The sequence below is a fragment of the Pygocentrus nattereri genome, chromosome 8 (assembly GCF_015220715.1).
Source record: "Pygocentrus nattereri isolate fPygNat1 chromosome 8, fPygNat1.pri, whole genome shotgun sequence".
In the NCBI taxonomy this organism is placed as follows: Eukaryota; Metazoa; Chordata; class Actinopteri; order Characiformes; family Serrasalmidae; genus Pygocentrus; species Pygocentrus nattereri.
Window position 1 is genome coordinate 22,629,858 of NC_051218.1, and position 16,886 is coordinate 22,646,743.

Below are 16,886 nucleotides of genomic sequence, written 5' to 3' on the forward strand. Positions count from 1 at the left end.
TAATAGTTTTTTTTCCCTGCTCACAATTGACCATTTCTAATAATATGGAATAATAATATAATTGTTTAGAACAGATTAAAATGAACTGTCGCATTATAGATCAAACCTATAGCTGTGTGGTGCTATTAAGTATTATTAGGTTTAAACAGTGATGTTATGAAGGAGGAGGCCAGTCACTTTTTGAAATATGAACAGGAATACCAATGACGCTCAACATGCTGTCTGTTTGTGAAAGTCTCACTCTTCAAGAAAAAGAGGCAGCCAGCTTGCTGGTTATCACACGAGTGGAGAAAGTCCCCCTTATTGTGGAGATTATCGCAAACACAGTAGCAAAAACAACCCAAAAAATGTTTTACTGAGCCAAATGGTACAAACTACTTATGAGGAATTTACCAGTGATTTCAAATGTGTTTTTGAAATGGTAATTTGACTTGGTTTTTAGATCTGTCCCCATTCAAAGAGGTACAAGAATGGTTTATCATGGCTGGAAATAACTGTCAGGTGGTTTTCCAAAGATGGCTGCCAAGTAAACAGACATTCCAGTAATGACTTTGGACTTTGGGGCAGTCGTGGGCTGGAGGTTAGGGAACTGGCCCTGTGACCAGAAGGTTGCCGGTTCAATCCCCCTGCGCCAACAGTCCCTGAGCACGACATCTAACCCCCATTGCTCCCCAGACGCTGTGGATAGGGCTGCCCACCACTCCGGGCAAGCGTGCTCACTGCCCCCTAGTGTGTGTGTGTGCTCACTAGAGTGTATGTGGTGTTTCACTTCTCGGATGGATTAAATGCGGAGGTGAAATTTCCCTATTTGTGGGATTTAAAAAGTGTCACTTAAACTTAAACAATATATATAAACATGTATCACATGATGTCATGTTTGTTGTGCTGTCCTATGCGGACCTGAACCTATAACTGATAAACTATGGAGAATTATTTAATTTTGATATAACTTTTCTAGACTCTCTATCTGTTAGTGGCCTGGGAGTATCGCAGACCAATTGCATGCGTTGTAAATTCCACAATTGAGTGAGTGATGCACACACAGGGGAGGGATGAGGTGAAAAACAGCAGTCAAAGAGGAAAATGAGTCAGAGGGAAGCTATTTCACATGGCGTTCTCTAAAATGTGAAAACTGACAAATATTGTACAACTATTACTGAATTTTACTTTATTAGATTTGACATTCAGTTGTTCACTACATAGGATGTTGATATACCTTTTAGGCTACTTCACTAAACAGTATATGGCACTGAATCATGATGCAAGTTAGACATTATGATGTTCCGGACTTTGGCTTGAGGAAATTAAAATACAACTGGACATTGTATTTTAATTAAAGACCAGTATAGAGCAGCCAATTATTAATAATGCAGACTTGAACAAGCTTTTTAGTCAGTTTTCCATAAAGAGCAATAATAATAATAATAATAATAACAAACAAACAAACAAACAAACAAACAAAATATATATATAAATATATAAAAATAAAAAGTTATGCTGAAGCTTTTTACAGTTACTGGCCACTCTGAGGGAGGTCAAGCTCAATTTGGACCCTGTGAAGATGTCTAATACACTGACTGTGAGAAGTGCTCTTGGTGTTTTTATAAAGTTTATCCTTCATAGATTTGTGGCCAAAACATCTCCAAGTTTTTTATGGCTGCCACAGTATTGGAGCTGTGATCAGTTGTGGTGGCAACTTTTGTCCAGTTTTCAATTCTCTGACAAAGCTTGTAGCACAGCAGCTATTATCAGTCATGTGGGTCTGATTTCAAGTTGTCCTCTGTCAGGACTTGTTTCTTAGAGTTTTTACATTTCACATCATGCAGATTGAATGGTTGTCCCTTTCCATCAGGTATTAAAACCAAAAGGTTTCTAAAATGGAGCACTGGACAATTTCTCTTCTAAAGGAGTTCCACCCTTTTTGTTCTGCAAATATGGCCACAACAGATGGGTTTATAACAAGCTCCTGTTTAAAAAGTTATTTTAACGAGCTACTGAATAGTAAATGCAAAACTGAGGGGAAAAAAACCTCAAACTGTAACATCTCAAATATTTCTAACATTTAAAGAGAGTGAATTCAAGAGTTAAATAGCAAACTTGCACAGTTAATGATACAATCAGAGCCAATGTGTAGGTCGTGTAGGGAGGATCAAATCATTATATCACACAAGCCTAATATGGTGATTTCATGTTTCACTTCCACATCACAGAGGTTCTTGGCTCTAGGTCAGCATTTTCACTCTGTGATAGAGGGGTGGTGGGAGGGTACATGATATTTCTAGTTTAATTTATTTTAGCTGTCTGCTGCTGCATGTTGATTGGGGTTGAGCAGTATGGCAAAAATATTAGATCACAATATTTCAAGACATTGTCACAATGCACATTACGCATTGTGATATTTTGTTTTTATGAGACGTTGAACCTGTAGTGCCACAACTACAGTGGTTTTTATTCTGTCTTTTACCAGCAGCACTCCACTAAATCCAGTACTGATGATATCCATAGTGTGCTCAGAAACAGAAAAGCTGATATAATAAAAAAAAAAAAAAAACAGAACACATGCAAGCAAGCAAGCAAAATTTATTTATATAGCGCATTTTACAACAGATGTTGTCACAACACATGTTTAGAGCCAAGCAAAAGTTCCTGCATTTTGTTGGAAGTTTATAATCAAACAATGATTTTAACTTTTAAATACTATGGTAAGATCATGCTTATATGTCCAGGAACATAAATTAACAAGGTGAAAAATCTCACTTGGGGTATCAGGTTGAATTTAACTGCAGTTTCCCTCTAAAAGTCTCACACCTTGAATTGTGGCGTTTTGGCTGATGCTTGCACTACAGTCACACTGAAAGCTGAAGTGAGGCTCAGCTGACACTTATATAAGAGAAGCTTGTGTTCTCTGAGGAATGCAGTCAGCACAAATACCCTCCACTAGTAAGATGACAGCAAGAGCGGTGATGAGTCTCGTCTTTTCCATCCTGCTTATCTCTGGTTAGGGTGTGGAGCTGTCAGATAGGTGTTCGATACCATGTTGACATACCTAACACTGTATCTTCTTGCTTTCAGGGACTACGTGCGTGGTGAACTGGAGTCTGGCTATGAGGGGGTGCTGTACCTGGATCCTCTATCCATGAACCGTTTCACTACAGCACTCATCTGTAAGCCTTGTTCATGTCTGACCATATCTGAGCAAAGTTGCACACTCTCAGCATGAACTCTCCTGTGTACTCTGTCTGTGCTGTGGTTATTCAAATATGCATTCAATTCACAAACATGCATGAAGCATCCAATAAAAACTGCAGGCTGAGCTGGCCACAAATACCAGAATTTTGTTAGTTGCGTTCAGTTGCAGATCTCTGCAATGTCCATGTGTACACACTTCCTTGCACAAATTTTAATCTGTCTGCAAAAACAGTTTTCTGTTCTGCATGCTGTGACAAGTCTTTTGGAGATCTAGTAGCTGGGCAGAATACTTTGATAACTGCATACCGAGTACATTTTGAGTAATGCATTTTGAATACAAATTGATAAGGCAGATGGAAATAATGGTTGATGTTATATTTACTTAATTCACACTGTTCCTCGCTGTTACTGAGTGGCAGCTTTCTTCATGTAATTCTTCTGTTGTATGTTTCATGGAAAAATCACTTGTTATAAAATGTTCAGCATTACTTTGGTTCTCATCGTCTGCTTCAGTCCAGTGGCCCAGTGCTTCTTCCATAATCCCACTGCCATCTAAGCAGTTTACCATATCCTGGACAACCATAACCACAACAAAATCTTGCATATTTAAGTATGAAGTGGGTAGCTAAGTGATTTTCAGTTAAGAGTATGCCTGTAATTTGTCACAAAATTCATGCATGAGTACTGTGTGTGTGTGTGTGTGTGTGTATACACTGCTCAAAAAATAAAAGGGAACACTCAAATAACACATCCTAGATCTGATTGAATGAAAGATTCTCATTGAATACTTTGTTCTTTACAAAGTTGAATGTGCTGACAACAAAATCACACAAATCATCAATGGAAATCAAATTTATTAACCAATGGAGGCCTGGATTTGGAGTCACACAAGATTAAAGTGGAAAAACACACTACAGGCTGATCCAACTTTGTAATGTCCTTAAAACAAGTCAAAGTGAGGCTCAGTATTGTGTGGCCACCACGTGCCTGTATGACCTCCCTACAACACCTGGGCATGCTCCTGATGAGGTGGCGGATGGTCTCCTGAGGGATCTCCTCCCAGACCAGGACTAAAGCATCCGCCAACTCCTGGACAGTCTGTGGTGCAACGTGGCGTTGTTGGATGGAGCGAGACATGATGTCCCAGATGTGCTCAATCGGATTCAGGTCTGGGGAATGGGCGGGCAAGTCCATAGCTTCAATGCCTTCATCTTGCAGGAACTGCTGACACACTCCAGCCACATGAGATCTAGCATTGTCCTGCATTAGGAGGAACCCAGGGCCAACCGCACCAGCATATGGTCTCACAAGGGGTCTGAGGATCTCATCTCAGTACCTAATGGCAGTCAGGCTACTTCTGTTGAGCACATGGAGGGCTGTACGGTCCTCCAAAGAAATGCCACCCCACACCATTACTGACCCACTGCCAAACCGGTCATGCTGAATGATGTTGCAGGCAGCAGATCGCTCTCCACGGCGTCTGTCGCCGTGACTCTGTCATGTCTGTCACGTGCTCAGTGTGAACCTGCTTTCATCTGTGAAGAGCACAGGGCGCCAGTGGTGAATTTGCCAATCCTGGTGTTCTCTGGCAAATGCCAAGCATCCTGCATGGTGTTGGGCTGCGAGCACAACCCCCGTCTGTGGACGTCGGGCCCTCATACCATCCTAATGGAGTCGGTTTCTAACCGTTTGTGCAGACACATGCACACTTGTGGCCTGCTGGAGGTCATTTTGCAGGGCTCTGGCAGTGCTCCTCCTGTTCCTCCTTGCACAAAGGCGGAGGTAGCGGTCCTGCTGCTGGGTCGTTGCCCTCCTACGGACTCCTCCACGTCTCCTGGTGTACTGGCCTGTTTCCTGGTAGCGCCTCCAGTCTCTGGACACTACGCTGACAGACACAGCAAACCTTCTTGCCACAGCTCGCATTGATGTGCCATCCTGGATGAGCTGCACTACCTGAGCAACTTGTGTGGATTGTAGAGTCCGTCTCATGCTACCACGAGTGTGAAAGCACCACCAACATTCAAAAGTGACCAAAACATCAAAGAAAAAAGCATAGGTACTGAGAAGTGGTCTGTGGTCCCCACCTGCAGAACCACTCCTTTATTGAGTGCATCTTGCTAAATGCCAATAATTTCCACCTGTTGTCTATTCCATTTGCATAACAGCGTGTGAAACTGATTGTCAATCAGTGTTGCTTCCTAAGTGGACACTTTGATTTCATAGAAGTTTCCAAAAGTGGCATCCCATTCTTAATCCATAGGGTTAATATGATATCAGTCCACCCTTTGCAGCTATAACAGCTTCAATTTTACTGGCAAGGCTTTCCACAAGGTTTAGGAGTATGTTTATGGGAATTTTTGACCATTCTTCCCGAAGCGCATTTGTGAGGTCAGACACTGATGTTAGACGAAAAGGCCTGGCTCGCAGTCTCCACTCTAATTCATCCCAAAGGTGTTCTGTCGGGTTGAGGCCACTCAAGTTCTTCCACACCAAACTCTCTCATCTGTGTCTTTATGGACCTTGCTTTTGCACAGTCACACTTGGTGTGCAGTCATGTTATAACAGGAAGGGGCCATTCCCATACTGTTCCCGTAAAGTTGGGAGCCTGAAATTGTCCAAAATCTCTTGGTCTGCTGAAACATTAAGAGTTCCTTTCCCTGGAACTAAGGAGCCGAGCCCAACTACATAAAGTCTAAAGTCCAGTGGCGGTGCTTTACACAATTGCATCCGACGCTTTGCATTGCACTTGGTGATATAAGGCTTGGATGCAGCTGCTCTGTCATTTTACATGGCCTACCACTTCATGGCTGAGTTGCTGTCGTTCCCAATCGCTTCCACTTTGTTATAAAACCCCTGACAGTTGACTGTGGAATATTTAGTAGCGAGGAAATGGATGGATGGATGGATGGATGGACTTGCACAGGTGGCATCATATCAAGGTACCACACTGGAATTCACTGAGCTCCTGAGATCGACCCATTCTTTCACAAATGTTTGTAGAAGCAGTCTGCAGGCGTAGTTGCTTGGTTTTATACACCTGTCGCCATGGAAGTGATTGGAACACCCGAATTCAATGATTTGGAGGAGAGAGTAAATACTTTTGGAAATATAGTGTGTGTGCACATATGTGTGTGTATATTTGTGTATATATATACTATATATGTACATATATGTACTATATATGTATGTGTATATATACATATATATATATATATATATATATATATATGTGTGTGTGTGTGTGTGTATACGTATATATATATGTGTATATATATATATATATATATATATATATATATATATATAATGTGTGTGTGTATATGTATATATATGTGTATATATATGTGTGTATATATATATATGTATATATATATATATATATATATATATATATATGTGTGTGTGTGTGTGTGTGTGTGTGTGTATATATATGTATATATATATATATATATATATATATATATATATATATATATATATATATGTATATATAATCTGTGTATATATATATGTGTGTGTATATATATGTGTATATGTGTGTATATATATATGTGTGTATGTATATATATTTGTATATATATATATATCTTCTTACTACGCCACAGTAACGAGCTCCACCCACTCGCTGCACAGCCAGCAGTTAATTCCCCTGCTCCTTACCCTAAACTCTGAATCTGTTATCACCACTGAGCAAGCTTTTTTGTTTTTTTATTGTGGCAGTTTTATGACTCAGTCTTATTTGGCCAGACTCTGAAGATAAGACTACACGTTTAGCGAGTGGTATTGGGTTCATTTATTATTTTTGATATACTATTAACTGTGGTAGTATAGTATTATGATCTCACTATTGCTTCTTCTCTCATCATTTTCACAGTGCTTTATTAGAAACTGATCCTCTCAGCTTATTCTGTGCTGATCTGACTCCCATGTGGACAGAGAGACTGTTTGTGTTTTTGGTTAAGGGTGAGCAGTATACCATCACAGTACTTGAAGCATTTGTATCATGATGTCCAGAAAAATGGCATGGAAAAATGCACCAACAAAACTGTAGTGGTTTTAAAGATTGAATTGAAATAAGTAGTATTACTGTTTAAGTTAAAAAGCATCCTAAAATAGTGTGCTTGAGCTGCCTTGAGCCACCCTGTAAAGCCTGAAATGTTCATTTAAAAGTCAGAGGTGTCGGGTTGGATTTCAGACGTTTTTTGGATCATCTTGTTTTAATCTGGTTAAAGTTCTGACGGAGATGTGAGTTGAAGATCAATCTGACAGGTTCTTCTGCCAGATGTTCCCAGCAAACCCTCACTATACGTTTGGGAGATATGTATACGTATAGTAGAGATGGTGTGCTGCTGACTTCGACTGAAGACGTCATTGGGCGGTGGAAGGAATACTTTGAGGACCTTCTCAATCCCACCGACACGTTCTCCAGTGAGGAGGCAGAGTCTGGGGACATGAGAATAGGTTTGTCCATTACTGAGGCCGAAGTTGCTAAGGTAGTTAAGAAGCTCCTTGGTGGTAAGGCTCCAGGGGTGGATGAGAGTTCCTCAAGGCTCTGGATGTTGTGGGGCTGTCTTGGCTGACACGCCTTTTCAACATTGCGTGGACATCGGAGGCGGTGCCACTGGATTGGCAGACTGGGGTGGTGGTGCCTCTTTTTAAAAAGGGGGACCCCAGGGTGTGTTCCAACTACAGGGGAATCACACTCCTCAGCCTCCCTGGTAAGGTCTATGCAGGGGTACTGGAGAAGAGAGTCCAGCTTATAGTCGAACCTCGGATTCAGGAGGCGCAGTGCGGGTTCCGCCCTGGTCGTGGAGCACTGGACCAACTCTTCACCCTCTCCAGGATTCTGGAGGGTTCATGGGAGTTTGTCCAACCAGTCCACATGTGCTTTGTGGATCTGGAGAAGGCATTCGACTGTGTTCCCCGGGGTATTCTGTGGGAGGTGCTTCGGGAGTACAGGGTACATGGCTCTTTGCTACGAGCCGTTCAGGCCCTGTACAAACAAAACTGGAGTTTGGTTCCCATAGCCAGCAGTCAGACTCGCTCCCAGTGAGAGTTGGACTCCGTCAGGGCTGCCCTTTGTTGTCACCGATTCTATTCATAATTTTTATGGATAGAATTTCTAGGCGCAGTCAGGGGATGGAGGGTGTCCGGATTGGTGACCTCAAGGTCACATTGCTGCTGTTTGCAGATGATGTGGTCCTATTGGGGACATCAGGCCGCGAACTTCAGCTTTCGCTGGATCGGTTTGCAGCCGAGTGTGAAGCAGCTGGGATGAGAATCAGTACCTCTAAATCCGAGGCCATGGTTCTCAGTCTGAAAAGGGCGGAGAGCCCTCTCTGGGTTGGGGATAGGCTCTTGCCTCAAGTGGAGGAGTTTAAGTATCTTGGGGTCTTGTTCACAAGTGATGGTACAAGGGAGCGGGAGATTGACAGGCGGATTGGTGCTGGGTCAGCAGTGATGCAGGCTCTTTACTGGTCTGTTGTGGTAAAGAAAGAGCTGAGCCATAAGGCAAGGCTCTCGATTTACCAGTCGATCTACGTTCCCACCCTCACCTATGGTCATGAGCGTTGGGTAATGACCGAAAGAATAAGATTGCAAATACAAGCGGCCGAAATGAGTTTCCTCCGCAGGGTGTCTGGACTCTCCCTTAGAGATAGGGTGAGAAGTTCAGTCATCCGGGACTCGGAGTAGCGCCGCTGCTTCTTCACGTCGAGAGGAGTCAGCTGAGGTGGTTCGGGCATCTGGTTAGGATGCCTCCTGGACGCCTCCCTCGGGAGGTATCACAGGCAAGTCCACCTGGGAGGAGACCCCGGGGAAGACCCAGGACACACTGGTGTGACTATATTGTCCAGCTGGCCCAGGAGCACCTCGGAGTCCCCCTTGGAGCGCTAGTGGAAGTGGCTGGGGAAAGGGAGGTCTGGGCCTCATTGCTTAGGATGCTGCCCCCGTGACCCGAACCCCGGAGAAGCGGAAGATGATGGATGGATGGATCTTGTTTTAATGTCACACACACAGACTCAAAAAGATGTGCATAGTGTAGTTGTACATAAAAGCTCTGAAAAATATGTGTACAATAATTTTTGTATTATTTGTTAAAAAAAGGAAATGGGGAAAAAAAACTAAAGAATAAAATAATATAACATACTTGGTTGACTTATCATCTACTAGTAAGGCATGATTAAATAGATTTATCAAAGTGTAGTTATGTAAAACATTAGACAAAAATCACTGTACTAATTCTATTTGATAGTATTTTTAAAATATGGCACTAGTTCTTTTTTGTCAAACTTTAATATATAATATATAAAATAATATATTTATTCTAAAGCTAAATAATATGATCCATTTTGTGTATGCAAAGGTTTGAGCACCCCTGGTCAAAGGTCATGTTTAGTTGATTTTCTAAGTGAAAGTAAGTTAACACATCTTCTACAGAGAGCACACTTCCACACATATATGCACAATTAATGTTTATTTCATAAATTAAACATATAGGGGAAAAAGGCACTGTTCCTTACACTTAGAAATTCTACATAACAGGGAAGTTATCATTAACGCCTATAGTTAACGTGGCTTGAAATATGTAAAAGTTTTGCCATACTGTTCACCCCGTTTAGGATATATCATGACATTGCCCATCTCAATTTGTGATGAGCATGAGCTGAAGCCAGTTGGGAAAGCACCAGGTTAAGTCAGCTGTGCTCTGTGTCAGCTCGTTCTCATGCAGAGCCTGTGCCCAAAACCACAGCATGTGCAGAGTATTGCACACAAAGCTTTCATATCCCCCTCTTTCAGCACTTTCTCACTCTGACTTAGCCTTTGCTTCTCTGGGCTTACAGACTGAATTCCATGTGTCTATTTTGCTGTGTCTGTCTCTGCCTCACTGCTGAGAGGTCACCAGTCTTGTCTGACACTTTAGGGCCTAATTAACTTGGCACACATGAGCAGATGCATTCATTAGTGACAGCAAGTGGAGTGTGGTGGGAAATGTCATTGCTGGTCTTGATTGAATGACAGAAGTGTAGTTGCGTTATATGAATGTATTCTCAATAAACAAACATTTTCTTGTTTATTTTTTCATCCCTTTGATCATTAGTAATTTGGTAATACAGCTAATTCTAATCATTATAATTAATACTCATTTTAAGATTTTATTTCAATGAACCCTGTGCGTGTGCGTGTATGTGTGTGTGTGTTTGCACGCACTCATATTTGCACGTGTGTGTGTGTGTGTGTGTGTGTGTGTGTGTGTGATTGTGTGATCATGCAGGCCAGCTGGTGGTGTGTACTCTGTGCTCCTGTGTCATGCAGACCAAGCGGATCTGGCTCTTTTCAGCTCACTTGCTCCCTCTGGTGGCCAGGCTGTGCCTTGTCCCTCTGGAGACCATCGTTTTTGTGAACCGCTTTGCCATGATCTTCACTGGACTGGAAGTCATCTACTTCCTGGCCTCCAATCTGCTGGTGCCCTTCAACTTGGCCAAGACCGCATACAGGGAGCTGGCACAGGTCAAGCAGCACATTTACCAATACTCTTATGGCAAAGTTCCCATACAGGTGTATGAACTGAACTACAGCCGCTGTCTTTCATATGATAAGTAGACATTATTGATTCACGTTACACTTCCTGATTGATTAATTACACACTCTGGAGGTGTTGCCTAATAACATATTTTCCAGTTTTAGGCCTGGAAAAACCCCTTTATGGTTTGGTGTTTTCCCTACATGAGCATGTTACACAGTTTATCAGTTCATTCTTTAGCCATTCATGAGCTAAATCAGGTTTGTTAGAGCATGGAAAACACAGGGCTATTCCAGGGCTATTTCAGAACTGTAATTGAGAAACACTGGTATTGGGAAATTCTTGCCACTGTAACAGATTTAGTTAAATAATGAATAGTGAACGGTAGGGGTGTTAACAATTAAGATGTTTAACTGATAAATAAACAATTAAAGAGTTTCCTTCTAAAATGCTGCATATGTATTTGTAACATTTAGCATATAGCATGTGTATAACAACATTTTATTGAACTATTAAAGGTGGTATTAATCATAATATACTATTTGATATTTTTGCCTGGGTAAAACACTTTCCAAGCAGCTACACATGCTATATGTGTTTTGGAATTAACCCCTTCAGCTGTTTGACCAATGCTGTCAGCTAAACAAAACGCACGCACACACACACACACACACACACACACACACACACACACACACACACACAAACATTTTTTAACCTGCTTATCCTTCTGGGTCATGGGGGGAGCAGGAACCTGTCACAGCTGTCATTAGGCGGAAGATAGTACACCTAAGAGCAATTTAGCATGTCCATTTGGCCTGACTGCATGTCTTTGGACTGTGTGGAAAAAGAAAACAGAGGACCTGGTGGAAACCCACATAGAAATGGGGAGAACGTGTAAACTCCACACAGACAACTGAGAATTTAATCACTATACATTATGCCATTGTGTTGCCTCAAAGACGAAACGAAAAACATTCATTGATTTTTCTTTTTCTTCTTTTTCAATTTTAGTAAAATAGCAGTTGCTATTTGAATAGGCAGATTCATCATTCAAGTGGAGGAATGTATCAGAATATTATATTATTATCATTATATTATCAGAATAGGCAGTTGGTCTCACTAGGCCTGTTAAAAAATTAGCTAAAAAAAAAAAAAGCTAAAAAAAAGTAGTGTTTTTGAGTCACTTTTCCAAAGGACTATAGCACAACTACAGTGATGTATTATGTCAGAACTGAAAGAGTGGTAAATAAATTTTTAGATTATAGAGCTGTTGGTACTGTTGCGCTACATCTAGCCCCAACGCTAGCCTTTCAGTTGCGTCCTGACGTCCGTCTCATCCAGGCCAAGGTTACAAGTGAGTTGTCTCAGTGGTCTGACAGGGGCAAATTAGTTGTAGGTGAGTAGTTAATAGTAGGGGAAATACTGAGCTATAAAGGATTAATCTGAAGACTCCTGTCTCCATTGCTCTAGGTGGTGGAGGTGTATGGACTGTTGGCTTTGGGTATGTCCCTCTGGAATCAGCTTGTTCTGCCAGTGCTCTTCATGTGCTTCTGGCTGGTTCTGTTTGCCCTGCAAATCTACACTTACTTCAGCACCAGAGACCAGCCCACCTCCAGGGAGAGGCTTCTCTTCCTCTTCCTCACCAGGTGAATAGGAGTTACATATATTTTCATGGGATATACATAAAGTCACATCTGGTTGTTTTTGTGGAAAGAATGAATGAATGTATGTGAGCAGAACCCATAGAACCTATTACATAACAGCAAAGAGACTTTCTATTAGAAGCATTTGATTTACTAGTTTCTTTAAGCCTGATTTAGAGTGTGTTGGCTGTGTTTGTGTTGCAGCATTGCTGAGTGCTGCAGTACTCCATACTCTCTGCTGGGATTGGTCTTCACCGTGTCATTTGTGGCTCTGGGGGTGCTAACACTTTGCAAGTTCTACTTGCAGGGTTACAGGGCCTTCATGAATGATAACACAATGCACAGGTAAAATACTCTGATCTCTCGCTCTCTGCAGTGAAGAAGTATTTACCTGTCATATGATTTCTACTCCTTTTCCAAGGTGGTCACATTTAAATGTTTTAGATCATCCAACTAATTTTAATATAAAATAATAACACAAGTAAACACAAAATGCTTTTAAATTATTATTACATTAATTGAAAATACAGATGAATTTAAAACCTAGGTCAGCCATGTGAAATAGTAATTAACCCCCTGGTTGTACCACCCTTAAATGTTTGCAGTAACTTGCATTGAGTCTTTTACATCACTGTGGAACAATTTAGGCCCACTCTTCTTTGCAAGATTGTTTTAATTTTGAGGGTTTTCAAGCATGAACTGCCTGTTTAAAGTCTTGCCACAGCACCTTAATGGGATTCAAGTCAGGACTTTGACTCTACTCCACTACAGAACCTTCATTTTGTTTATTTTGAGCCATTTTCCTGCTGCATAACGAAACTTTGTGTGAGCTTTAGGTTATAAACTGATGGGCAGACATTCTTCTTAGGGATTTTCTGATGGAGAGCAGAATTCATGGTTACATCAATTATGATAACATCCAGGTCCTGCAAAAACAAAGCAGCCCCTGATGATCACACTACCACCACGTTTGACTGTTTCCATGATGTTCTTATGGTGGAACACAGTGTTGGCTTTATGCCAGATGTAACAGGATGCATTCTAAAAATGTTTGCCTTCAGTCCACAGAATATTATCCCAAAAGTCTTGGGGCTCATCTAGATGTGTTTTGGAAAATATGAGACAAGTCTTTGTGTTCTCTTTGGTCAGCTGTGGTTTGTGCGTTGCAGCTCTAGTATGGGTGCCATTTTTGCCCAGCATATTTCTTATTGTGGAATCGTGTACATCAACCTTAACTGAGGCAAGTGAAGCCTGCAGTTCTTTAAATATTTGTCTGGGTTCTTTTGTGTGTCTCCTGGTTGAGTTGTTGATGCGCTCAAATTTTAGTAGACCACAATTCTGTTTTGTCCATTTGTGTTTTTTTTTTTTTTGGTTTGTTTTCTCCATTAATGGCCCTCACTGTGGTATGCTGGAGTCCCAGAACCTTAACAATGGTTTTGTGACCCTTTCCAGGCTGGTAGATTTCAAAGACTTAGTTTTTCAATGCAACCCAGTTGAATTTGGTTAACTGGTTGATTTAGTAGCTAAGGGAGCAATTAATTTTTCACATAGCGCCAAGTAGGGCTAAACCTGCATTTTTCCTTCAATAAAAAAAATCATAATTTAAAACAAAATTTTGTAATTTGTATTTTGTGTTATCTACTTTGGTTAACTTTGTCTAATATTAACTACTAAAGTAGTTTGCTGATCTGAAACATTCAAGTGTATGCAGTATGCAAAAATAGAAGAAATTGGGAGGGGAGCAAATCTTATTTCACAGCTGTGTTTGTGTATATATATATATATATATATACAGTGCTGTGAAATATATATATATAATAAAAAACAAAACAAACTTAAAATTATGGTTTATTAATCATCACCAGGAACAGCATGTAAAACCGCTTAGGTTGTTGGAAAAAAAGCACTGGACAAAAACAAATTTAAAAACAATTTAAATTGAATTAAAGTAATTACAAAACATAAATATTGTTTTAAAGAGTGTATTTGGGAATTAATATTTGAGTTCTTGTTTGGAAACGCCACCACTTGTACAATGCTGTTTGGACCAGCTTTATACTCAACTTTTATTCTCCTTTTGATCGATTTTCTTTCTGCCTTTGTTTCACTTCTTAATTTCCACTTAAAATAAATTTTATTCTATTTAAAATCCAGTTGCATTCTAGGTGTACAGAACTACATCTAATAAAAAGCTAGATTCTTTTGCACATCGTTTTGCTCACTACCTCTTTGTCTCTGTCAGGGGTATGACGGAGGGCATCACTCTGTTGATCCTGGCAGTTCAGACTGGCCTGATTGAGCTCCAGGTTATCCACAGAGCTTTCCTCCTCAGCATTATCCTCTTCATTGTGGTAGCTTCCATTCTGCAGTCCATGCTGGAGATCGCTGACCCCATAGTGCTGGCACTGGGGGCCTCCAGGGACAAGTAAGAGAACATCATGGTCTGTCTTACAAACCTCCAGTTATGTGACTCAGAATAGGATGGCACCATCTGCTGGACAAGTATTCTGTTGAGACACTTCAATGTCTCTTATAATCTACTCTTTATTATTGAGTAAATCATATATTTTTACCCAAAGTTGTCCTAAGTATCTCTAATTCTCTGCTTATGTCTTGCTTTCTTTTTTTCGTTGTGCAGGAGTTTATGGAAGCACTTCCGTGCAGTCAGCCTGTGTCTGTTCCTGCTTGTGTTCCCAGCTTATATGTCCTATATGATCTGCCAGTTCTTCCACATGGACTTCTGGCTCCTTATCATCATCTCGTCCAGCATCCTAACCTCTCTGCAGGTAAAACGCACACACTCGTATGTACATATACATATATATCATATGTCACTGTTGTCGGAAGAAAACCTTGTATCTCCACTTTTGTGGTTTTTAATTTTTGACATAGTTTAAAAATGCCTGTTGCTCTTTAAGTTGTGTGTAAATTTCATGATAAAAGGACCAACAGAAATGGCCCAAAATTCTGGTTCCACTGGCTTACATTACAGTTGTTTGTAAAGTTATCATTTCGGAGAAAGTTTTCTTCCAACAACAGTCATTTTATATATATATATATATATATATATATATATATATATATACACTGCTCAAAAAAATAAAGGGAACACTTAAACAACACAATATAACTCCAAGTAAATCAAACTTCTGTGAAATCAAACTGTCCACTTAGAAAGCAACACTGACATGCTGTTGTGCAAATGGGGACCACAGACCACTTCTCAGTACCTTTCTGCTTTGTTTTGGTCACTTTTGAACGTTGGTGGTGCTTTCACACTCGTGGTAGCATGAGACGGACTCTACAACCCACACAAGTGGCTCAGGTAGTGCAGCTCATCCAGGATGGCACATCAATGCGAGCTGTGGCAAGAAGGTTTGCTGTGTCTGTCAGCGTAGTGTCCAGAGACTGGAGGCGCTACCAGGAAACAGGCCAGTACACCAGGAGACGTGGAGGAGTCCGTAGGAGGGCAACAACCCAGCAGCAGGACCGCTACCTCCGCCTTTGTGCAAGGAGGAACAGGAGGAGCACTGCCAGAGCCCTGCAAAATGACCTAATTATATTTCTAACAAACGCTTTTAATATTTTTATTATTAGTTATAAATTACTGTAACACCATTTAGCAGCTGTTTGCTGAAGAAGCTTGCATTTCTCTGTGCATATTAAATTAATATAGGTTATACACAGGGGGCAAAGCCACTTGAGTACTGTTCTGAAACTTCCCTGCTGTACTGGAGTAAAATATAGAAATGGAATGAAATACCAAGTAGGAGTGAGCAATATAATAATAATTTATATTACAATTACATAGCAATATGCTTTTTGGGTATTGTCAGTACTTAAAGAGCAATGACCAACTGCAGAGAGCATAGGTAGCCCTATTTAACTTTCTGTGCAGGTCATGAATCATTAGCCTATAATGACTGGATGTTAAAAATGGAAAGGAAAGATTTGTTATTTACATCCCTCATAGAGTTTGGTTCTAAAAGTATATAGATCTAGTTGATCTAAAAGCAACAAATGTAGAAGTTCCAAATTCACAAATAATAAAAAATATTTAAAATCCATATTGATCGCTTCTTATACCAACATATATCACTTTGGCTGGTATTTAAAGACACATCATCATCTGAAATTCTGTATTTTTCTATCTTTGTCTCAGGTGTTGGGCACTCTTTTGATCTATGTACTTTTCATGGTGGAGGAGTTCAGAAAGGCTCCTGTGGAGAACATGGATGATGTGATCTACTGTGTGAATGGCACATACAGGCTGCTGGAGTTTCTGGTGGCGCTATGTGTGGTGGCCTATGGTGTGTCTGAGACAGTATTTGGGGAGTGGACAGTGATGGGCTCCACCATCGTTCTAGTTCACTCCTACTACAACGTTTGGCTTCGGGCTCAGCTGGGCTGGCAGAGTTTCCTCTTGAGGCGGGATGCTGTTAACAAGATCAAGAGTCTGCCCACCGCTTCTCACCAGCAGCTTCAGCAACACAACGATATCTGCTCCATCTGTTACCAGGTAAATGTGT

At 40.8% G+C, this 16,886-nt stretch overlaps 1 protein-coding gene across 1 annotated transcript in view; it reads left to right on the forward strand.

Annotated features, from left to right (window-relative positions):
• Positions 1 to 16,886, forward strand: part of rnf145a (ring finger protein 145a) — a 34,019-nt gene that overhangs the window by 14,724 nt on the left and 2,409 nt on the right. The window contains exons 4-10 of the mRNA XM_017698402.2: positions 3,073 to 3,164; positions 10,463 to 10,698; positions 12,185 to 12,360; positions 12,562 to 12,702; positions 14,600 to 14,782; positions 14,996 to 15,143; positions 16,520 to 16,876. Coding sequence (XP_017553891.1) covers positions 3,073 to 3,164; positions 10,463 to 10,698; positions 12,185 to 12,360; positions 12,562 to 12,702; positions 14,600 to 14,782; positions 14,996 to 15,143; positions 16,520 to 16,876 — 1,333 coding nt within the window. The remainder of the gene's footprint in view (positions 1 to 3,072; positions 3,165 to 10,462; positions 10,699 to 12,184; positions 12,361 to 12,561; positions 12,703 to 14,599; positions 14,783 to 14,995; positions 15,144 to 16,519; positions 16,877 to 16,886) is intronic.